The sequence below is a fragment of the Prunus mume genome, linkage group LG7 (assembly GCF_029339155.1).
Source record: "Prunus mume cultivar Tortuosa linkage group LG7, ASM2933915v1, whole genome shotgun sequence".
NCBI lineage: Eukaryota > Viridiplantae > Streptophyta > Magnoliopsida > Rosales > Rosaceae > Prunus > Prunus mume.
The window spans coordinates 14,016,697-14,041,453 of record NC_142704.1 but is presented as its reverse complement, the minus strand read 5'-3'; the positions used below and the strand labels follow the sequence as shown (position 1 = coordinate 14,041,453).

The 24,757-nt window shown below is 37.7% G+C and overlaps 1 protein-coding gene across 1 annotated transcript; it reads left to right on the top strand.

The window, feature by feature from the left end:
* Positions 1 to 303: 303 nt before the first annotated feature.
* Positions 304 to 23,401, top strand: FTSH11 (FTSH protease 11). The gene is made up of 17 exons (XM_016795856.2): positions 304 to 1,217; positions 2,671 to 2,824; positions 4,294 to 4,386; positions 4,549 to 4,634; positions 4,778 to 4,901; positions 5,484 to 5,603; positions 6,263 to 6,313; positions 11,472 to 11,533; positions 12,611 to 12,668; positions 16,238 to 16,363; positions 16,434 to 16,514; positions 21,470 to 21,599; positions 21,723 to 21,871; positions 21,964 to 22,245; positions 22,598 to 22,687; positions 22,772 to 22,825; positions 22,914 to 23,401. The coding sequence occupies exons 1-17, from the start codon at positions 535 to 537 to the stop codon at positions 23,064 to 23,066; spliced, it is 2,496 nt and encodes an 831-aa protein (XP_016651342.2). The 5' UTR covers positions 304 to 534; the 3' UTR covers positions 23,067 to 23,401.
* Positions 23,402 to 24,757: the final 1,356 nt, after the last annotated feature.

Sequence of the window (24,757 nt, the reverse complement as noted above, 5' to 3'; positions counted from 1 at the left end):
AGAGAATCGGGGGAATTGGGGAGGAAGAGACAAAAGAGAAGAAAGAGAAGAAGTAGAAGAAAAAAAGAAGAAGATAAATTTACAAAAATGTCCATGAGCTTAATGGGTTAACGGATATTCGCGAATTCATACGACACGACACGATACTTAACGGGTTAACGGTCAATACGATATCAACACGATCGATAACTCGACCCAATACTAAATTTTTGCGCAAGTCGTATTAACCATGTACAATATTGCCACCTCTAGTCAATAGTGGTATTCTTGTAAAATAGAAATAGACAGAGCCATCTGTAAAACCACAAACTAGAAGCCGGCGCCAATTTCAATCCCAAGATAAGGTTTTTTCTCTGTTCCCTCTAATCTTCTCTCTCACGCAATTTTGTGGCTCTCAAACTCTGTCTTCGCGACCAAAAGAAGAGAAAGAAAACCGTCTCTTTGCACACCCTTTTTTGTACAAGAGAGAGAGAGAGAGAGAGCGGGTGAGGGAGATAGAGGGAGAGAAAGAGCCATTTTGATAAACCCTAAACCATGACCACTCTGCAAGGTTCGCTTCTTCTTAACCTTTCACTCTCTCCTACTCCTTCTTCTAAATTGAAACGCTTTCAGTTCTCCCGCTGCGCCTCTTTTACTTACACCCCGCTATCTCTGCCTAATAGCTATCTCTCTGCACCACAAAGTTCTAGAAATTTCGGATTTGGCCCTCCGAGTTCATTGGTTTCTTGCACATTGCACCCTGACAATGCGAATTTAAATCAAGAATCGGATTTGGTGGATTCCCATTTAAGTTCTGAGGTCAAGGATTCGATTTTGAAGGAATTTAGTGGTGAGAATAGCTCGGTTTCAAATGTGGCGAAGCCGGAAACTGATGAATTTGGAGGCGAAAAATTGGAATTTGAGGTAAAGAGTAAGTTTGGGAAAGTGGGTTTGGAGAAAGGGGATGGAAAGAGTGAGAAAGAGGTGGAAGCTGAGGGAAAGAGTGGGAATTTGGTGGGGCAGAAGAGTGGGACTGGAATACCATTGGTGGTGTTCTTGATGGGGTTGTGGGCAACTGCAAAAGGAAGATTTGAGAAGGTATTGGCCTCCAATTGGTTCAGTTGGTGGCCATTTTGGCGGCAGGAAAAACGGTTGGAGCTTTTGATTGCAGAGGCCGATGCCAATCCCAAGGACCCCGTGAAGCAGAGTGCTCTGCTGGCTGAGCTCAACAAACACAGGTTAGGCTATAGTATTTGTGCTATAATTTCTTTTATCACTGAGAAAATAATTTTTTTCTTCCCTAAAGTATATAATGTTATGTTGCTGTTGTTATATAGTGTGATAACCAGTTAAAGTGAAACCATGTCACTGTATTAGTCTCAGTAAATGGTGGAAAAATCTGTTTCTTTGGGGAAGTTTTAACTGTGTTACCAATCTGATTAAACTAGGGCAGGTAGTTGTTAGTCAGTGTTGTTTCTGCCAGGATGCAGAGGAGTCGATTAGTCGTATTTTCTTGCATTGCCCTGTCTCCCAAGAGCTGCGGGGTTATCTCTTTTTCTTTCCTTTGGTCTTTCTTGGGTTGTGCCATCTTCTGTATTGAGTGGTTGTTATGCCCTTGGAGATGAGGTTTTGTGAAGAGGAATAATAGGGCTGTTGGGACTTGGAAGATTATCCCCTTGTGCTGTTTGCGCTCCCTTTGTTCGGAACCAAATAGGCGTACTTTTGGAGTGGAAGTTTCTCCACTGGGATTGAAGGATTTTCTTTTTAAGGGTGTCAACCAGTTTTTTGAACTTGTTCTTTCTTTAATCATGTTCTAGTTGGTTGATAAGAAAATTGCGAAAGGGAAAGAGAATGAATATTTTAACTAAGTACTAAAGAAGTTTCAATTTTATTTATTTTTACTTCCAATATTTCTGGAGATTAAATAATGCTGGACAGCACAGGATGGGTGTTCAAGTATGGTTATGGTGGGTTTTAGGAGGATGGAAATTTGAATTAAATTTTTTAGAGAGGAAGTAAGGTTTAGGGTTGCTGTATTTCAGAGAAGACAAAGATATGGAGAAGAACTTAGAAAGAAGAGAGAGAAGGTAGAAGAGGTACAAAGGCACCAAACCTTCAGCAAACACTTAAATTTTCATCCAATTTAATCTGATTTGCTGAAGGCCCCAAGCCTTCAACAAACACTTAAATTTTCATCCAATTTAATCTGATTTGCTGAAGGCCCCAAGCCTTCAACAAACACTTCACTTTATTCTAAAAAGGCTTTATTTTCAGATTTGGGCAATGTACTTAGTCTTGGGATGCCAAAGAAGATATTTTTTGTCTAACCAAGCTGTAGCTGCTGCATCATTAAATTAAATAAAACTTTTTTCATAGTTGAGTGTGTAGGATAAATTTGCAATTTTTAACAATCCAAATATACTTTTATGTTAAATCACTTTAGTTACATTTTTCTTAATTGTACATGTACATCATGTTTGACCCGATCAAAATAGGATTTGGTGTGTTTATGTTTGAAGCGATGTATGCTGTAGTCATGTATGCTCTGTAATTTTTCATTTTTCCTTGGAAGACTGACAGAAAAGCAATTGGTTTGATCTATTTCTTTACCTATGTCGTCAACCTTTTGGGTCTCTACTCCCCCTGCCCTGCACTGTTCGTAGTTAACAAAGCTTTGGTATTTTCTTTCAGTCCTGAGTCTGTCATCAAGCGCTTTGAACAAAGGGATCATAGTGTGGACAGTAAAGGAGTTGCAGAGTATCTTCGAGCTCTTGTGGTCACTGATGCTATTGCTGAGTATCTTCCAGACGAGGAATCTGGAAAGCCTTCTAGTCTTCCTTCATTGGTAATCATGTGACCCTGCATTGTATAATTTGTTTGCTCCCCCGCCAAAAGAAAAATTAAACTCTCCTGTACGGTTTTTTATCCACTATAAGATCATCATCCTCATCTTGTTTGTGTAACTTCTAGGCTCTTATCTACTTGTCCTGGATGGTGATCGATATTGTATTTTTATCTCAAACACAAACTAAGTGTTTCTTCCTTTTGTGTTTAAATGGAGGTTCTAAGGGTTCAAGTTATATCAATGAACTACCAATATGCCACAGATGGAAAAAGGAAAAGAGGCACTAAGAATATGAAATTCTTTTGGATGGAATCAATTAATCTCCTTTGTTGTACAATGTAAAATCGATGCAGTTATCCTAATGATTATGCATTTGTAGAAGAGTAGGCTAGAAAAGATAGGAAATTTGGGATTCCAGACTATACAAGCTCATTACATAAATGTAGAAGTAGGTTCTTATTTTAACGTCTAGAGCTACTTATGGAAACTTGCTTTTCAGTTACCTACAGGTCCCATGTACTCAGGTTCTATTTGAGAGGAGTTTGTGTAGCCAAAGACAAAGGGACTCGGTCATTGTATAATTTGAATATATGGATAGATATGTGCAGTAACTTGTCGATGCATTTTAGTTGGAATGTTACCAAGATAAGATTATGAAAAGTCTATAATGGGTCCATGTCACTTCCTCCACCATTGATGCAAGCATAATATGACTGGAAAATCTACTCTTCTTTGATTATCTTCATTCTTGCGCTGCTTGACCACTCCACAACATCAGATGTGTGCTTTACGAGAAAGGTGTATTCAGTTTAAGCCCAGTAAGCTGGAAAGATTTCATTTATATTCCAGAAGACTACTAGTAATTTCCATGTCAATAAACACCCTATCCATCATTTCTTTTTCTTTCTACCTTAGGTTGATACATTGGTTGAAAATGCCTCTCCTTAACTCTCAAAGCATGTGTTGCATGTTTGCTTTGAAGGTTGTTTGTGAAACTTTAGACTTCAGATGTTAGCAATATTCTTCTATAATAGTACCATCTGCCATAACTAATCCAAAAGAAAGAATTAATGTTCTTTCTCCCACCTGTTCCCATAACTAAAATAAAGAACTATTATATATATTTACAGTTGTGCAAACTTTCAATTCAGAGTAGGGTCACAGTGGGCTGGCAATCATCTTCTTGCTCATATTTTGAAGAAATATATATACACATATAAGAAAAATATAAAAGATGTCAAGACACTTTTTTAACTACCTAATGTCAGTTGTTATTGTAATGGCACTATGCTGTAGTCGAGACAACTCAAGAAATAAAAGCCCCTTCACCCTTCTATTAATCTTAACTGTGCTCTTTCATCTTATAATTACTTCGTCTGTTACTTTTTCAATTTTTTTCGTGGCATCTTCTTTTTGTGTACCTTGTGATGCAGTAGTTTTGTTTGAATAATGGGTGAGTATATATGCAGCTGCAAGAGTTGAAGCAGCGTGCATCAGGAAACATGGATGAGCCCTTTCTCAACCCTGGCATAAATGAGAAGCAGCCATTGCATGTGGTGATGGTAAGTCTCATTTCAACTTGTAATCTTTGTGCAGAAAAATATTGTCCGTGTTCTGTGCTTTGGCCTGGTTTATTTCATCTTGATTTCCATCTACTCACTCCTTTCTCTCCTCCCCTTACTTTTCTTTTAGTCCTTAATCCTAATCCACGATTCACTTATTAGGTTGAACCTAAAGTATCAAACAAATCTCGTTTTGCACAAGAGCTTATCTCAACTATCCTGTTCACAGTTGCTGTTGGATTAGTGTGGTATGAACAATTCATTTCTGTAGTCTCTCTCTCTCTCTCTCTCTCTCTCTCTCTCTCTCTCTCTCTCTGTCTCTCCGTATTTACTAGTTACTGCTTGCTGTTAATCTTTAGTATTCCTATTATTGAATGTGGAACTTGCTAAGGTTCATGGGTGCTGCTGCTCTTCAAAAGTACATAGGGAGCTTGGGTGGGATAGGTACTTCTGGTGTTGGCTCAAGTTCTTCCTATGCCCCAAAAGAGTTGAATAAAGAAGTCATTCCAGAAAAGGTAGATGCTTAATCTTCTGTGATCTGAGGTTTTTTTATTTTTAAATAAGAAATACCAATTTTATTAAGAAAAACCTACATGTACAATCGGTAAACAAGAAATCCACCCAAAATACAACAGCCAGAATCGTGAGAGTAATCCACCTCTCTACTACATTTAGTTTGTCAGATGCACACATTCTCTCTCTCTCTCTCTCTCTCTCTCTCTCTCTCTCGCATTTCTTTATGGACAGAAGATTAAAGAATTTAGGTGAGTGCTAAAACTTCTAATGTAAATTGGATTTAGAGCAGGTTAATACACAGAAGATAACTGTCTAATTTGAGTAATTAGTTTCGTGTTTCATTTCAAGTCGTGTACTATTTAGTAATGCCGTATTACCTATTAATTGCTAACTACATTGGTTCTTTCTTATTAGAAAAAATAAATAAATTAAAAGATTGTTACTGTCCTTGGCAGCAATCACGTTCTTGGTTTGGGAGGTTGTTTATTATTTTTAGTGTGGGGGGTGGGGTGTGGATCTATCATTGATGTGAAATATACCGTTTGATCAGGATTCCTGCCATTTTCTTTGATTTCTTGCAGAACGTTAAAACATTTAAAGATGTGAAAGGTTGTGATGATGCAAAGCAGGAGCTTGAGGAGGTAGTGGAGTACCTGAAGAACCCAACTAAGTTTACTCGCCTTGGGGGCAAATTGCCAAAGGTTTGTGTTAGCTTCTGGGTCATACGTTACTTTGAGTTGAGTTCTCTTCTGTACGTTCATTCTGCTCCACAGTTTTACCTTTTACTATCTTGCTACTTGAAGAAGGCATCAACAAAAGTCGTCTTTCCGTCAAATTACTTTAGTTTTGTAGTATTTGTTTCCTAAACTTGTACTTTGATCATTTATATTTGCTTTGCTCTTTATTGTCTGCTATGTAATACTTGGTGATGAAATTATTGATATATCGGTCGTAGTTGAGATTTGGGTACTGCAACACTGATTAGAATTTCCAAAACCTCAGTAACATACCCATTAAATTTCTTATTGGTTTGAAATTAAACAGAATCTTTGATATTGAGCTACATATCTGTGACAACTGGAGGATTTTTGGGCAAAAATTCCAGATGTTGCCGATATCTCTTAAGTTTTATGCAGACTTTCATGTTTTAAAGTGAATCTTCATTGTTTCCTTAACTTTTACGTAAATTTTCATTGACGTTGATATTGCCATTGAAACTTCTGTTAATTTCAACTCATCGATATTTTCTTCCTCATGGTTAAATATGATCCTTTTTTTATTGACATTTTAAACCAGGGTTATATATGAAATTTTTTTTGGGCTTGATATAGCATGAGTCTAAGACGTACTTCAATTGCAGGGAATTCTTTTGACAGGAGCACCAGGAACTGGAAAGACTTTGCTTGCTAAAGTAAGTTGATTTATTTTCCACAGTTATCTTGACAATTTATGTTTGGATGGATTTAGCCGATCGCAGTAATGCTTCTTGACACTGTTGTAGATCAATAGGATACAATTTGGAATTCATTCTCCAAAAGTTTGTCATGCTGCCTAATGACAAGCATTTTATTAAGATGTTTGACATTTGGTTTCAATGTAAGGTTTGGTTCTAATGTAATGCTTCATACATAGGGAACTCCATCAAATATACAACTTTAAACATTAGTTTGCCAGCGCATGTAGCGAAAAGAGAAATGTTAGGAGTGGAGTTAACTCTAGGATGAATTAGATATAACAATTTTGGGTTTTGCACCTTCCAGACTTAATTGGCACTTTTGGGACATCTATATGTCAATCTCCTGAATGCAGATATGCATTGGACTCTACACGGTACTTGTGAAGACCAATCGGTTATAAACCCATAAATGTTGAAGTAATTGTATTCGGTTACATGTTGGTTAGATACATCCATGAGTGGTTCTGTTTTAAATGTGGATCGTCAAATACACAAAAATGGAGGAAAGTCAAATAAATATCTGTCTGTCTGTCTGTCTCTGTAGTTGTGTGTCTCTGTGTGTGTGTGAGAGGTTTTAAATGTATATTCCTGTCGTTTTTAAAGTACTTTAATGCATATTACATAATATCATTGGTGCTTTTCTATTTATCTTTTAGAACAATAATTGATACAACTAACAGCTAACATCGCACCAAAGAGACCGAAGTGAAAGACTCCCTTATTGTAAACCATAAAACTTCATTACGTGTTAACTATGAAATCAGGATGGCAGCTTAGGGCAGCTTGAACTGGGTGCCCTGCCCAAGTTGCTGGGGCTGAAGCTGAGCCCTATTTAGCTGGAGATGACATACAACCAAGCCCTAAAAGTATTAAAGCTGATAGTCTTCTTGTTGTCTCTATCCCCCCTGGTCTGTGATGAGTAAAAATGCTTTGGGGCAGTTTTAGTATATCCTGTTGTTCCTCTTAAGAAGAACTTACTCCAGGACAGTTTTAGTCGATCCTGCAAATCAAGAAGCAAGTATCATAAGAAGGCGGAAGGGTCGCCAGAGTTGGAAGTGGACAGTTTGGAGGCAGCGATGTTACGAACGGTTGTTCAGTTTAATCAATGAAGATTATTACTTGGAATATAAGAGGTCTGGGAAGCAGAAGAAAAAGGATGATTTTGAAGGAGCAGTTGGTGCGGCTTAGGCCAGATATCGTGATTCTGCAAGAGACTAAGAAAGAAGTGATTGACAGGAGATTGGTGGCTAGGGTGTGGGGTTCCAGATTTAGGGACTGGGTCTGTGCCCCTCTGACAGGAAGGTCTGGTGGTATTGCAATTATATGGAACACTCAGGATATCTCTTTCGTCTCTGACTCCGAAATTGGGGAGTTTTCAGCTTCTATTAAAATTAGAGGAAATTCAGGGGTTGACTGGTGCCTATCTGGTATTTATGGTCCTTGTTGGCCAAGGGAAAGAAGTCGGTTCTGGGAGTTGGCTGGTCTTTATGGGTTGTGTGGTGCTAAGTGGTGCATTGGAGGTGACTTTAACGTCGTAAGATACATCACTGAGAAATCTAATGGGAGTGGGATGACGAGCAGCATGAGGGTATTCATTAACTTCATTAGCGACGCGAATCTTCGGGACCCTCGTCTTCTCAATGCTTCCTTTACTTGGTCTAATTTTAGAGAAAATGCTCTGTGTAGAAGGCCTGATCGTTTTCTATTCACGGGTAGGTGGGAAGATTGCTTTTTCAATGTCAGACAGAAGGCGTTGGTTCGGGTCATCTCTGATCACTGCCCAATTGAGCTGGATACTTCTAAATTGAAGTGGGGGCCAGGTCCTTTTCACTTTGAAAACATGTGGCTGGAGCACCCTGACTTTAAGAGGAATTTAAGGAGTGGTGGGTGGAAGATCAGAGTCAGGGGTGGAAGGGTTACAAATTCATGAGGAGGTTAAAATCTTTAAAGGGGAAATAAGAAGTTTGGAGTAAAGAGGTGTTGGGGTGATTGAAAATGAAGGGGATATTGCGACTGAAATTCTGAACTTTTTCAAAACTCTTTATAGCAGTAATGATGAGGGGGGCTAGGGCTTGGAGGGCCTAAATTGAAACTGTATTAGTTCCGCTGAGGCTGATTGGCTTGAGAGACCCTTTAAAGAGCAGGAGGTCAAAAGGGCTGTCTTCGACTGCGGGAGAGATAAATCTCCTGAGCCTGATGGTTTCTCTATGTTTCTTTTCTAATCTTGTTGAGAAACTGTTGAAGAGGATTCCTTGAAGGTTATGGGGGAGTTTTACAACACTGGCATTATCAACGTTATCACCAATGAAACGTTCATTTGCCTTATAACCAAAAGTTGGATTTAGTCAAAGTGAGTGATTTTCGGCCTATTAGTCTTGTGACTAGCTTGTATAAGGTGGTTTCTAAAGTTTTGACTTGTAGATAGAAGAGAGGTGATGGGGAGTACTATTTCCATTTCCCCGGGTGCTTTTGTGAGGGATCGGCAGATTTTGGATGCTGCCTTGATCACTAATGAGGTGGTGGAGGAGAGTAGGAAACATAATGCGGCTGGTTCTGTTTTTAAAATTGACTTTGAGAAGGCATATGATCATGTGGAGTGGCAATTTGTGGATGAGGTTATGGTTAGAAAAAGGTTTTGGGGAAGGTGGAGAAGCTGGATTTCGGGTTGTCTTTATTTGGCAAATTTTTCTATCATGATCAATGGTAGGCCTATACGGAAATTTAAGGCTTCTAGAGGGTTGAGACAGGGGGACCCGCTTTCCCCTTTTCTCCACCTTGGTGATGGACATGCTGAGTAGGCTTCTTGAGAAAGCTCAGGAGATGGATGTGTTTCATGGTCTTGTTGCTGACCGGGATCGGGTGGAGGCGTCCCATCTCCAATTTACCGATGACACTATTTTCTTCATTGGGGACAGGCCGGATTATTGGCACAATCTTCTGGAGATGCTTGATTTATTTTGTTTTGTATCGGGTGTGAGAATTAATGAGTCGAAATGCTCATTAATTGGCATCAATTACAACAAGGGGGAGCTGGCTACGATGGCCGAGGCTTGGGGCTGCGAGGTGGGGGCTTGGTCTATGTTGTATTTGGACCTTCCCCTTGGTGGGAATCCTAGAACACTTTTTGGGATCTGGTTGTGGAGAAGGTAGAGAAAAGGCTGCAGAAGTGGAAGAAGACATGTTTATCCAAAGGTGGAAGACTCACTTTGATTCAGGCTGTTTTGAAGAGTATTCCTATTTATTACATATCTCTTTTCAAAATGCCAAGCCGTGTGGTGAGTTATGTGTAGAAGCTAATGAGAGATTTCTTGCGGGAAGGTGTGGATGATGGGAAGGAAACTCACTTGGTCAGGTGGGAGGTTGTTGAAAGATGAAAAAATCATGGCGGTTTAGGGGTGGGTTCTTTAAAAGTGAGGAATGTGGCTTTGTGTACCAAGTGGCTTTGCCGATTCCCCAAATAACCTAATTCTCTTTGGCACAAGGTGATCAAGAGTATTTATGGGGTGAGTGCTAATGGCTGGAATGCTAATGTTTTATCTCATGGCTCTTGTTGTAACCAGTGGAAAGACATTTTTAGTGGTTATCCTGTATTTCTTCAAGGCTGCGATTTTGTGGGTGGTGGAGGGGATAGGGTGAGATTTTGGGAGAATGATTGGTGTAGGGGAGGTGTGCTCAAAGAGGTTTTCCCCAGACTCTTCATTCTGTCCAGTAAGAAGCAATCCAGTATTTCTTCTGCTGTGAGTTCTGGAGTGTATCCTCACATTTGGGATTTCGGATTTAGAAGGCACCTTACTTTGAGGGAGATTGATGTGGCGACTAGGTTACTGGTTATCCTGGATGGAGTTAGATTGGTTCCCTCTAGGAGGGACAACAGAAGGCGGAAGTTGGATCACTCAGGGTTATACTCATGCCATTCTTTTTTATCCTTCATTCAGCATAATGGTTGTGGGGAGGAGTTCCCTCCGTACCCTCAAATTTGGAAGGCTACGACTCTCCCAAAGGTTAAAATTCTTCTTTGGCAGGTTGCCATTAGGAAAGTTAATACTTGTGACACTTTGCAGAAGCATCGCCCCTTTATGTGCTTATCCTCTCACTGGTGCACTGTTTGTAATATGGACTGGGAAAGCCAGATCATTTGTTCATTCACTGCTCCTACTCCTTAAAGGTGTGATGGTTACTTCTGTGGGAAGTTAATGCTGCTTGGGTTATTCCTAAAGGTTGCTTTCAGCTGTTATCCTCCAAGATTGATGCGCTGGGTAGGGGGAAGAAAGCTAAAGCTCTATGGGGTTGCTTGGTGCATGCAGTGTTCTGGAAATTATGCTTGGAGAGTAACAGAAGAATTTTTTAGGACTACAAGGGTGTGGGGGTGGCTGAAATGTGGGATAGAGTGAAGTTTTGGGAGGTGTTATGGGCTTTGGTTACTCCTATTTTTAAGGATTTGGCTCTCTTCTATTATGCGTGATTTGTTAGCGGTTGTCAAGTGATGTGTTGTTCTTTCCTCTTTTCCTGGTTGGCCTTCTTGTTTGTTTTTTGGCCTGCTTTCCTTTGTTGTTTTGGTCTTGAGGTTGTTGCTTTCTTCGTCTCTATTTTTTGAATTTGTAAAGTTTCTGTTAAAAAAAAAAAATCTTCTGAGAGTTCAGATCACCTGTTGCTCCATTGCCCCCTTGCTCTGACCTTATGGAGAAGACTGTTTAGGGAGAACCATTTCAGTTGACCGACTCCAGCCTCGTTTGTTTCATTGTTATGTGGGAGATATAGGTTTTTTTGGTGGAGCAAGGGATGTGGAGAAGGATCTTCTATGGGACGGAGTTCGTTTTGGGGTGTTGGTATCTTCTGAATTTTGGGATAATTCTTTTCAAGCTTAGTTGTATGCTTGGAGTTCTGCTGTTCACTAGTCTGTACTGGTCTGCTGCCATGTAACTTTGCTTCTTTGCTATGTTTTGCAATCTTTGTTGTTGTGTTTAGCTGGCTGGCATTTTCTAGCTAGATGAGCGGACTACTTGTCCTCTGTATTGTTCTGTTCCTTTTTAATGAAATTATGTTTCTTATAAAAAGTTCCAAAAAAAAAAAAAAAAAAAAAAAAAAAAAATCTAATTTATGTTGGACCTTGAAGGCTATTGCAGGAGAAGCTGGTGTACCATTTTTCTATAGAGCAGGATCTGAATTTGAGGAAATGTGAGCCATCTTATACGCTTTTTCATATAAAAAATCTCTCAACATTGTGCTATTTTTTGAAAGCTTTATGTTTTCTGATATTTTATTTTAGGTATCTCTACTTTTCATTTCATTTAAATAAGTCTTGTCGCATGCTATTTAGCTAGATTGTTTTGAGGATAATTTGCAGTCTTGGTTTTTTGGACTGGTTAAATAATTATACTTTTCCCAGTGATGGTTAAAATCAACTGTAGCAGATTTAAAATTGTCGAATGCAGTACAATGAATATGTTATTATAAATTCTTATCTGTTATCCATGTCAGCTTTTAAAAACGTCATGTCCTGTTACATATCTCTCAATGAAATACCATTTTCTTTGTAATGCTCTTTTCCTTCCATCTGTATGAACCTTTCCCTGCGGTCTTTTTTGGCTTGTTAAATCATGTCTAACCCATAATTATCAGATCTGTACCTGAAAATTGAATTACACCCATCACTTTGTTTCACATTAACTTGCTCATTATCAGGTCCATGTAAAGCTTTGCTGGTCAGTGGTTCTGGTCTTAGAAAGTTAGAATTGTTTAACTTCAAGCATGTTGTTGAATGTCAGATCTTGGATGGGTTTCAAAGCATTGCTACTCCCTATTTGTGGCAGTGAATTATCAAGCTTCTGTTGGTCTTTCAAGCTATTTAGTTGATACATATACTTAGATTGGGATATTATTATGAAGTTTCTGTTGGTATTTTTGGCCATCCAGCTGTTCAGATATGAATAATTATTGATCTTATTACTTTGCTATAAACAGCACCACAAATATATCAGCCTTTACTGTTTCTCAACAGCGTACTCATGTATGCTTGTGTGACATTCTTCAAAGATGAAGCTTTTGTATGTTTTCTTTTGTTCGTTTGCTCTTTTGCTCTTTAGTTCCTTTTTTTTTTCTTTTAATGTATGAGCGTTAATCAATTGAGATCTGATTTTTGTTGTCACTGCTTACGATATGAGCTGTGTTGTGCGAACTGATATTGCTTATATCTGGGAATTACTTGACATTGCCAAGCCTGTAGTGATCTCATGTTACTTATTCGGATGACAGGTTTGTTGGAGTTGGTGCTCGGCGTGTAAGATCCTTATTCCAAGCAGCCAAAAAAAAGGTTTGTTGGTTATGAGGCATTTTTTGGTGGCAATTTGGCATGCCTTAAAAAGTTATTTATGGGAATATATACTAAATTGATTAATAAAGCAACTAAGACATTCCACTATTTTGGTTACGCTAAATGGAATCGAACCCTCGACCTATCCTAATCGTTACCATTACCCCATCCACCCTCACCACTTTGGCTAGCCCCAAGGGCTTACTAAAACTTTGAGCTATTGAGATAACTATTCATCATGAAACATTAACCAGAATCAAAAGGTGGAATAATTTGATATTACTTACATAGCTGCATACATAGAACATGGAGAGCCAGAATGATGGCAATTCTGTCAATATGTATTTCCAGTGTAAAATGGGACTGGTTAAGAAAAAGAACTCGCGAGATTTGAGAAAAGTTGATGTAGGACATGGGTGAATTGTAGATTTAGGTAGTTTAGGGGAAGCGAAAACAATGGAAAACAGAAAATAGAATGAACAAGGATAGGTCTGGAATCACTCCAGGGGTTTGGCTTCACACCAAGGAGTCTCCAATCTCTGGAAAGTAAACTTTTCTTAATATCTCAAATCTCAACTCCATAATGAATTACATAGAAGGGTATTTATAATAATCTAACCCTAGAGTGAAAAGGAAAATTAAACCTATTCTAGGAAAGAAATCCTAATCCAAATAAAATAGGAAACTTAGAGGTAGATGAGGCTTTGTAGAGGTGGTGGATGATGAGAATCATGGAGAGAAATAGATTGAGAAGTTATTCCACAAAAGTGGACTTAGGTTGTGCAGAGTGGTCAGGTAAGTGTTTTAGTGATGCTACTAAAGACAAGAAATTTTTCAGAAGCAACAGAGTTAATTTGTGTGACGTTTGGCTCAAAGGCTTGCAAGGAAAATGAAGAATGGTCTGTGTAAGCTAAAGGAAATTCATAGGGGAAATCTACCACAAAGAAATGTAGGATTGATCACTCTGAACAACGGAATTAATAACACTCAATCGAGATAGTAGTGGACACAACATAGTATTTATATATTTATCAATAAAACAAATAAATCAAGTAGATCCAGCACGACAGTCATGATGAGTCGCAGGGAAGGTACAATATGGATCATCCATGCATAATCAATCAGAAATGCTTTGTAGAGTACACAACCAACTGTAAACGTGCAACAATTAATCATAGAAATTGTGTGATCAGTCGGGACTGAGGTACGAAGAATCGTGTACACAAAAACAACAATCTAACGAAATTTTTCTTGTGTAAATCATATGCGTCAAGGGCAAATGATATGCATTTGTAACATGTTCCGAAGATGCATTCGTATGCTAATTATGTTTCATTTATACCTAGGAAGAGCTTTTTCATTTGGCCATCATGAACTTTTCAAGTCTTGAACCGTGATATATGTTTGAGCTTCTTCAAGACTCACCTCGACAGTTAACGTCCTATTCTAGACACGGATTCCAAAGAATGAGTGTTTTGTCTTGAGAATTGTTCCTGTTCCTTAGGTGTTTGCCCTTGGGGTTAGACAAGATGTTGTTTGGCAAGGATCAGTTTTTTAGCAAGGTACAAAATGTATCGTCTGATATTCATTATCATTCCACGTGATCTAGTTTCGATCAACTAACTGATTCTAGCAAAAAAATTTTAAAAAATCCATCCATTAGAATGCAATCCAAACTTGCTCCTAATAATTGTGAGCTAAAAAGAATCTTGTTCAAGGGGAAACCACCACAACTATTTCCCCAGAGAGCAATATTCCTTTTACTCAGATTACCCAATACCAATTCCCCCTTTCTCCTTCTGTCTTTGACTAAGCTGAGTAGATGATCTATTCTACACTCTTCTCGACCTTCCCGCAAACAATCCTTCCTTAATTTGAAATAATTTCTCAACTGTTTTTGTCACCCTAACTGATAATTTAAATGGAGACACGAAGCAGGTTGGAAGACTACTCACTACCCGATTTTCACCAAAGTGAGTCTAGAACTTTGAGTTTCGACACATAGATCTGGAAATAGTTTTGTATGTATGGCTACTCTACTTATGCTTGTCGTTTCTCGATTGTATTCTTTTTCTGGGACCATGGTCAACCAGAAGTTACTTTGTTCCATCTTCACCCACCGATAAAGAAAATGCTGTAGCCTTCTGCTCTTGTATGAGGGTGGAAGGTTTATTAACTTGGTCAGCGCAAAGCTACCACCCCAAGACAAGGAACCCTTTTTCCACCCATCTAGTCCCTTACTAACCTTTTAAAGATCTGGCTCCCAAAAACCTTAGGTACGGGCTACCTCCTAATGTATAATTTATTTAAAAATTATTGATCACATTAAGAGTTCAAAACAAACCATGACCCAAAACACCCTACAAACTAAGTCTACCCTAACATACCCTATTCCACGTATCAATTCGAACTCCGTTCTAGGTAACATTGGTCAATTCTACAAACCTGTTTCTGAGGTCTTTGCTGTCTTGCCTCATGGTACCGTCTCACCCTTTTTCTCTAGAATATCAATCTCTTTTGTTTGATCTGGAATAGCAGCCTTAGTCTAATATCACCAAATCCTTGTTCTAGATTTTCAGCTCCTTTTTTAAATCCTCAACTTCCATAACACGTCCATTCCTGAACCTAACATTCCTCCCTCCAGTTCTTGAAGTTTTCCTTGAAACCCTTATGGTTTTACTCCATCTTGTCAAGTGTCAACCCTAAAGAGTGAGGGACACCTTGTCACGGTATTGGTATCCAAGATGATGGCAAAAGGATCTGACACAATCATTACAAGGGCCTCCTGATGCAGGACGCGTAGGACCTAAATTTATTTGTTTCCTAATGTATTTGTTTGTTTCCTAGATCCTCTAGTTTTCCAATTACTAGTAGGATTTCTACTTTTCCAGATTTCCATATTTGTAGTTTAAGTTTCCTGTTTTATTTGCATCAGGATTTCTGTTTAAGCAAAGGATTTTTATCCTATTATTTATATATTTTATTTTGCTATAAATAACCCCATGTGGTTCTTGAAAATTCAGATTTGAATGTTGAGTAAACCTTTTCTAGAACTCTCTGATTTCTGCCCTTTCTTTAGTCCCTTCGATCTATATTTTCTTCTTCTCAATCTCTGGTATTCTTCTTGTTCTACTGTTTCTCCCTTTCTTTCGTCTTTTCGATCTATATTTTCTTCTCCTCGGTCTCTTATGTTTTTCTCTGTTCTATTGTTTAAGTGCTTAATCTAATACCTACGGGCTGTACTACATTACCTCCTGGTCTAAAACTAGGGAAAAGATCCTCCCTGAAAGGAGAGAAGAGAAACCATCCCGCCTTGAACAAGCCAACCTCTCCCCAAAACTGGATGAAGTAGCCTAAGATCCCTAAGTTCAGCCTCCCTAAGGAAAGTTACAAATTTCCTCATGCGTCTAGTCATTCGACCCCCATTTAAGTAACTCAATAGTGTTCATAGGGTAATTTTGGTCTTATCTGTTCTAGATTTTCTAAAACTACGCACTTTGTTGAAGTCATACAAGCGGTTTCTTGGCATGTCTTCTGATTGCGTTTTGTATGATTTTCATTTCTCACAGGCTCCGTGCATCATCTTCATTGATGAAATAGATGCTGTTGGATCCACTCGGAAACAATGGGAAGGGCATACAAAGAAAACGCTGCATCAACTACTTGTTGAAATGGATGGTTTTGAGCAGAATGAGGTATATTAAAGGATCTTTCTGTATTTATGGGTTCCTTTCTACTATTTCTGAAGTTTTGACATTTCTGCAGGGAATAATTCTGATGGCTGCAACAAACTTGCCTGATATTCTTGATCCAGCTCTGACAAGGCCTGGTAGATTTGATAGGCATGTAAGTTATTTATATTTTCTGTGGATTACACTTTCTTTTATTTCTTTTTTTATTTATTGGTTTGGGCTCTGCTAGTAAGGTTGAGGGAGGGAAATTAGATAGAAAAATCATTAGAAAAGTGCATGTTGGTGTTCCGAAACGACCAAATCATTGAGAGTTTAGTTGTGGTTGTCTAGGGAGCAGGGTTTGTCTGGTTTTAGAGCTTAAGGTTGTTCTGGGTTGTCTTTTGGGTTTGTGAGAGCTGGGTTGTTTTTTCTTTGTTCTTCTTCTCTGCCTGCTGTGGATTTCTTATCCACCTTTGTATTTTGTCCCTCTTGTAGTACAATTTGTTTCTTTTTAAAAAAATAATGTTTCTAGATTGTAACCTTTCATTTCTGTAGAAGCTTCAATGAAAAATGATTATCAGATGGGATGTCATGTCTAATGAGAAAGAAAAAGGAGGTTTGGGGTGGGTAGTTTGATGAAGAGGAACGAGGTATTACTGGCAAAATGGTTGTGGATATTCCAATGCCCTTTTTTATCTGTCATTAGAAGAAAATAGGCTGCATGCAAGCACCTGGGATTCCAATATTGTTATTCAATAATTTGGGGTTCAAGTTTTAGCACTTGGAAAGACAATTCTCATGTCATAAACTCGTTTTCTAGATCCTAGATTGTACAGATTATGATGCAGCATATGAGTTAACTAGTACCAAGATCAATTTTAGAATCAACTCAAGCTATTAAATTTTACCAGGCATCAGCACCCATCAACAAACAAGGAATTCACAGTAGGAAATAGGCATGAAACTGGTTAACTTTGTTGCCCACATTATGCTCTTTAAAATCCAGAATGTAAGTGGTTCCAAGAATTGTGTAGATTCCTCTAGTGTAGGATGTGTTCAAAGTCTAATGCCAAGTCTTTAATTTCCATATAGGCTTAAGATTATCTTTTTCTAGGCTTCAATGAAAACAAGTTTAGAAACAAGGCAATAAAAGAAGAATTGGCTGGAATATGAACAAGGAAACAAGTACTTGATAGAATAATGGAAATTAAACAGCAAACCGCTTAATAATAAAGATAAGGACAAACTAAGCTTTGCACCAAAATTCCCATCGCAGGAAAGTAGGCTGGAAAATTTCTGATAACTGTTTATTTATCAAAGTTCATTGCCTTTACCCAAGGTACTTACATATATTTATACCCAAAACTAACATTTAAGACTCCCAAATACAAATAGTCTAAATTCGTGCACTAAGACTTTATTACTGAATATATGTTGATGCAGGGCAGCGGCTATAAGCTGCTGTCCAGCGACCCAAACATACCCAGAACACAGAGAATAGAAGGATAAAGCAGTAGAATCAAAGTTGGAACGATGATAATTGAGTTCTAGGGCAAAATCCCAATAGAAACTCTATAGACTAAAGTCTGAAATTATTTTCATCAACAAAAATGCATACAAGAGTCTCTAACTAGCCTATTTATGCTAGAATACAGAAAACCTAATTGACATAGAAAATTAAAAACCTAAACAGGAAATTAAACCAAATCCTAATAAGAATAGGAAAAGAAAAGAAGTAACTAATAATTTAAAGTAAATAGAACCCTAGCCCAATTGACTCACAGGCCTAAGTGCTACAGAGCTTCGTAGATGCTCCTGCATCAAACTCCCTAGTTGGAAGAGACTCGTCCTCGAGTCTAAACTGTTATCAACGAAGACTCCATGAGAAACTTGAAACTGAATTCTTCCTTTCCAAACAAAGAGGTATTTTGAATATACTCCATGAGAAGCTTGAAATTGAATTCTTCCTTTCCAAACGAAGAGAGATTTTGAATATTGAACCACTCTTGAATACTTATGTTTATTTTCTTGCATCAATTCCACCGGATCGTGAAGAATTCGTCTTCGAATTCCAACCTTTTGCTGAAAACTTTCTAACACAACCTACACTTACATAAACTGTCTATAGAACTTTGACCTTCCCACTCCAAAGAAATAGATACTTAGAATATTTAATCCTTCTAGAACAATTCAAGTTATCTACTGTATACAACCTCGCAGCCCAAAAGCTGTTCAATCCAAAAGCCATTAGATTGACACGATCAACAAAGTTCTTGGCAATCTTCAAATCAAAAGCATCAACTCCAAGAAAATCAACATACTCAGAAGTATCACTAGAACTCATCTCATCTCTAATGGTTCCTTCAAGACTTTCTTGTATCACCTTGCCTTCAAACTTGTATGGATTGTGCTCCTTCAAAAGTTCAGACCCAACCTTTTCTTGATCCACCACCTTCAAGATTACACTAGATTCATCTTGCTTACTCTTACCATATACATTGTCAAAATCAAATCTTTTCTCAACCTGAAAACAAATTTCACAATCCTCTTCCAAATAACGATCAAATATGGCAAGGATATCTAAATTTATGAAACTAACTAAAGAATTAGGGTGAACCACTCTTTCCAATCCACCTCGATCACCATCACCATGGTTTCCAGCTTCATGAATGGGGTTTACCTCTTCTTCAAAGTCATCCTTACGACTATCTTCTGGTATGTCTAAAGGTTTGCGGTTACGTTCCGGAATCTCCATATAGGCATCCGCTCGTTCCTGTCGTTGGAGGGCTTGCACCGCTCTCAACAACTCTTCCATGATACGCCACATCTCAGCCATCTCTGTTTGTTGGGCTTGGTTCCCTTGTCCACGACCTCGAGCACATCCAACCATGGTGTGGAGCAAGGATTAACCTGGCTCTGATACCAATTTGATGCAGGGCAGCGGCTATAAGCTGCTGTCCAACGACCCAAACATACTCAAAATACAAAGAATAGAAGGATAAAGCATTAGAATCGAAGTTGGAATTAAGACAATTGAGTTCTAGGCAAAAATCGCAATAGAAACTCTATAGACTAAAGTCTGAAATTATAGTCATCAACAAAAACTGCATACAAGAGTCTCTAACTAGCCTATTTATACTAGAATACAGAAAACCTAATTGACATAGGAAATTAAAAACCTAAACAAGAAATTAAACCTAGTAAGAATAGGAAAAGAAAAGAAGTAACTAATAATTTAAAGTAAATAGAACCCTAGTTCAATTGATTCACAGGCCTAAGTAATTTTAGAGAGCTTCGTAGATGCTCCTGCATCACATGTACTAAGACTTTATTACTGGAAACATGCACCAAGACTTTATGACAAGAAAACCTAAAGACACTTATTTAAAGCTTTTAAAGAAAATAAATAGATTGCAGAACTCTAGAAACTCCCAAAGAAATATGAAAAGTCTCTGATGGAGAACTTTAGAAGATGAAGAGCAATTAATCCAGCTACAAAGACATAACTGGATTATGACTACTCTTCTTCCATCTCTTTCTCTCATAAACTCTAAGTGGTTTGACAATGATGTCCCCATCAGATTATCAATGAGCTAGGGTTTGCTAGTCAAAGACTGCTTCTATTTATCTTCAATCCTGAAATAGTATTGAAAAGTTCCAAAATCATCAATAAATTTCTAAAATTTTGTTCCCACTTGCAATGGAAGAAAATTGTGTCATCCACAAACTTCAAACAAGAAATCTCAACTTCTTCTGTTTCAACTACCAAACCCCTTGTCAGATCGACTCCTCATGGGGTAGAAGCTTATGGTTGTGGGGAAGATCTACCACTTGTTGGATTTTGAGTGTGTGCTTTGATACCATTGTTGGTTTATTATAGGTGAAGGGGTTTAGGAAGTATAGGACAATAGTTGAAACGAAAGATTTTATTAGAATGGAGGAGGATAGTACGTAGCTTGGTGTACATAGAACTTGAGGCTATTGGCCACCTTGAGTGGGTTACCTCTTGGCTAATAATCACCCTCTTTAGGTTGGGTAGCTCACTCGGTGGCTCCCTTGTGGCCATTGGCCACCACATTTGATTGTTGTAGCTATTGGCTACTTGAGCTTCTTTCTTAGAAGCTCCACAACATAGATTGGTTTGGGTAGCTATTTTTGCTCCCATATAGATTGGGAATTCTATTGGTTAACTCCACCTTATATGAGTACATTCATGCATATTTATAGGTATTGTTTGCCGACATCACCAAGTCCACTGACTTGGATTTATTATTCTAGCCACAAGTTTGTAGCTTTCTCTAGATAATTCCACATTCTTCAATCATCTCTTTGTGATTGTTGTCTACCCAACATAGTTCCACCGCCATAAAATTTTTTTCTCTAGCTGCTTGCTTGTTGTGATGATTAGTTTTTGGGTAATTTGGGCGGAGAGGAATTAGAGGATTTTTGAGAATCTGAGGGCTGAGGAGACAGGTTTATTTGTGGGAATATTGTTTGTTTTCGGCAATCTCTTCGGGCTTCCATTACCTTACATTTTAAGGATAGCTCTTTCAAATATGAATAAAGCTGTTTATTAGTTCCTTTAGTTCTTAACTGGGTTTTAGTTTTGTTGTACTTTAAGGCTCTGTAGACCTCTGCTCTACTGGAGATTGTGTCCATTGTTTTGTACTATTTCCTTCTTAACTCTGTTTCGTCTACATTTGTTTTGGTAGAAGAAATTCTACTATATATGTCCCCACTAATTCTGCCAAAAAAAAAATTAATTAATTTTAGAATTGGCTTTTAACTTGTGCAAGGACTTGGAAAAAAAGTTGGAGGTGTCTTATGGCACTCCAGAGGAATGTTTTTGCGCTGGGAACTGACTCAAGTCTCTTAGCTTTTGTAGCATTAGTTTGTTATGTAAGTTTGGCGTCAGGTTTTCAGGACACAACTTGTCCCCTGTTGTAATTTTTCAAGATTACTCAATAAAAGAGAATCCAGTATTCATACAGAATCAATTGATGGGCATCTGTTTAAGGTTTATCTTGCCTTTTTTTTGGACCAACGTTTTTGTCGCTTTTATTATCAATTTATTGGTCAATTGTTTTATTTACTTTGAAAGAGAGTAGAGTAACAAATGTTATTATGCAGATTGTTGTTCCTAATCCAGATGTGCGAGGTCATCAAGAGATATTGGAGCTCTATCTACAGGATAAACCATTGGGTGATGATGTAGACGTTAAAGCTATTGCTCGTGGTACACCAGGATTCAATGGGGCAGGTAGGCTCCTTTCAATATATGAAATTAGCATCTTCATAGAAAATTGTTTCATAAATTTTTAGTCTCTGCTGGCATGAACCTCCCAACTTTCTTATTTCCATTTTTCTTTGTAATCTTGGTCAGATCTTGCAAACTTGGTAAATATTGCTGCCATTAAAGCTGCGGTTGAAGGCGCTGAGAAGTTGACTGCTACACAGTTAGAGTTTGCGAAGGACAGGATCGTTATGGGTACTGAGCGGAAAACAATGTTCATATCTGAAGACTCGAAAAAGGTATGCATATCATTCACAAGGAAGTTGAAGTCCAAAATGCTTACAGTTTGAATGTGCATTGTTATTTACTAAAATAATTACACATCATTCAGCTCACGGCATATCATGAAAGTGGTCATGCAATTGTTGCTTTCAATACCGAGGGGGCACATCCAATTCACAAGGCAACAATTATGCCTCGTGGGTCTGCTTTAGGAATGGTCACCCAGCTCCCCTCCAATGATGAGACATCAATTAGCAAGAGGCAGTTATTAGCCCGTCTTGATGTCTGCATGGGAGGAAGAGTGGCAGAAGAGATAATCTTCGGTCAGGATCATATCACTACTGGAGCAAGCAGTGATCTACACACAGCTTCAGAGCTTGCCCACTATATGGTATTTTCTTTATCCTATCATGTAAATTCCATCTTTTAAGAAATCCAGTATTAATTCCATTAAGGTACTCATGTAAGTAAGTTAATATTCTTCCTAATTAAATTTATGTTTTCCTTGGATAGTCCAAGTTTCCCTATTGTCTAAGCAATAAAATTGTTGTGTTTGAAGTCATTGTTTGTTCCTCCGCATCTGTTTATTTATTACATATATGCTCTACTTTTGTAATGTTTGTTTCACAATTTCCATTGTTTGGTGACTGAAGAACAAATTATTTCTCGATGTCCATCTTCTGCTAAGACATATACACTTTTATGTTAATCATTTAATGCTATTATCAACTTTGCGGTTTAAGGTTTCAAGCTGTGGCATGAGCAACACAATTGGGCCAGTTCATATCAAAGATCGACCGAGCCCCGAAATGCAATCTCGTATTGATGCTGAAGTATTTTCTTGGAATCTCGGGTCTTTATTATTAAATTATGGTGAAATTAGTTTTCGATTTAAATTGGTTTAAATTGTTCTTCAGGTTGTGAAACTGTTAAGAGAAGCATATGATCGTGTAAAGGCCCTTCTTAAAAAGGTTTGTATTCTATAGGAATAGCCAGCATTCGCATTTGGTTTTTGGCAATCATGGACTTCACTGACTTTTCTTGTTTCACATTTTTCAGCATGAAAAGGCATTACATGCATTGGCAAATGCACTTTTAGAGTATGAGACTCTAAGTGCAGAAGATATTAAGCGTATTCTTCTGCCATATCGGGAAGGAAGGCTGCCCGAGGAACAAGAAGATCAACAGGAAGGGGATCTTGTTTTGGTTTAAACTTCATCTCCTCTTCTTTTATGTAATTTAATCCACTGTTGGTGATATTGTACAGTGTATTTGAAGTAATGCGGAGGTGATTACTTATATAACTCTTTCAATGATATATCCACTTTTTTGCACCGCCTCAGCTTAGAATGTGTCATAAGATGCGTCATAGGAAGTATATCTATTCAGTCTCTAGTCTGAAACATCTCTGAATCAACCTCAACTCATGCCCTTTACTGACGTTCCAAGGACGATAGAAATCATTTGCTATTTGAACAATTATGTATTATTTGAACTTCTACACCTGTATGGGCCAATTTCTAAGAAATATATTGGTTGCTGCTAAAGTAATATTTTGTTCGGTCGCAGAACTGTTTTCATGCTAAATGAAATTATTGAAAAACTTTCTGTCTACAATGCTCTGTTGTCATTATAATAGAGCATAAGGTACGAAATTCCTCAGTTTATGGACCAACTCCACAACAGAAGAAGAGTACGATTCAGTAAGGACCTTCTTAAAGCCTGAAAAATGAGATCCAACTATTTCACCATTTTTTTGGCACAATTGAGGGGGTGAAGAAAATTAGAGGTCGCATAGTGTTGTTACTTGGAAACCTTTTCAAAGAGAAAATATCGAGTTTAAGCTTCATTAACCTTGGTGGAATGGTTGGATAATGTTTATACAAATTTATAAATAAACCCAATTCTAGACATGTATTTATAAAAAAACCCAAGCACTATTTAAACATAGAAACACACCCAAAATCAACCTTAAAGTCAACTTTTTGGGTGTGTTTATAAATAGGTTTTGAGTGTGTGTAATGATGGGTTTTGGGTGTGTTTATAAAGTGTTTTGGGTGTTGGGTTTTTTTATAATTTCAACCTCCATTTTGGGTGTTTTAGTGAAACTCTCGTATGTTTAAAACTCCCTCCATGGGTGAATTTTATCTCCGCTCTTGTTTGATTTTAGTTCCATGACATCAATCACATGACCTATAAAACACTTGGTTGAAAGATTTTGCTTTCGAACTCATGAAATTGATTTAACACTTACGTTGCTATATGTAATGCATATGTTTTTATGTTGATGTTCAAATGAATATTTCTGAAGGAAGTTTGAGAGTTCACCTCAAAATCAATTGGCAATGGGATGAATAGCTAATTCCTTATAAGCCCTTGTAAGATTTTTTAACATTTCAATGTGAGACATTTTTATCTTTACATTCTCACAATTTTCACAGACTAAAAGTTTCCGTAAAAGAGCGCATGATAAAGAAAAAGTCTCATGCGTGGAATAGTGCGTGCCAGTAGACTTCATAACTGGATTAATATATGTTACCAAACCTGCATTGAAGTCTTAACTATATGTTACCAAACCTGCATGCTTTAGAAATTTAGTCAGCATTGGAGACTCATAAATGAGGCAAGGAGAAACAATTATTAAAGGCTAACTAAATTATAATGCATCACGTGTCCAGTTCTTGCTAGTCAAACTAAGCTCACACAATTTTTTATTTTATTTTTTCATCAGAGTAAGTTTCTTTTTTCTTTTGGCTAAATATTCATAGTTAGTTTCATGATGTCCCGGTGTGAGAAAGGGCAGGAAATGGGATTTGATCTTATTTTATTTTATTTTACTAATGAGTAGAGATTAAAAAATAAAAGAAGCAATTTCCAAAGATTAAAAAAAAATAAAGAATAAA

Bases quoted from the DNA above. Each gene is read 5' to 3' on its own strand.
- FTSH11 (XM_016795856.2), top strand. From the start codon at position 535: ATGACCACTCTGCAAGGTTCGCTTCTTCTTAACCTTTCACTCTCTCCT. The intron at 4,387-4,548 runs GTAAGTCTCATT...TTCACTTATTAG, and splicing joins AGCCATTGCATGTGGTGATG to GTTGAACCTAAAGTATCAAA. The intron at 4,902-5,483 runs GTAGATGCTTAA...GATTTCTTGCAG, and splicing joins AAGAAGTCATTCCAGAAAAG to AACGTTAAAACATTTAAAGA.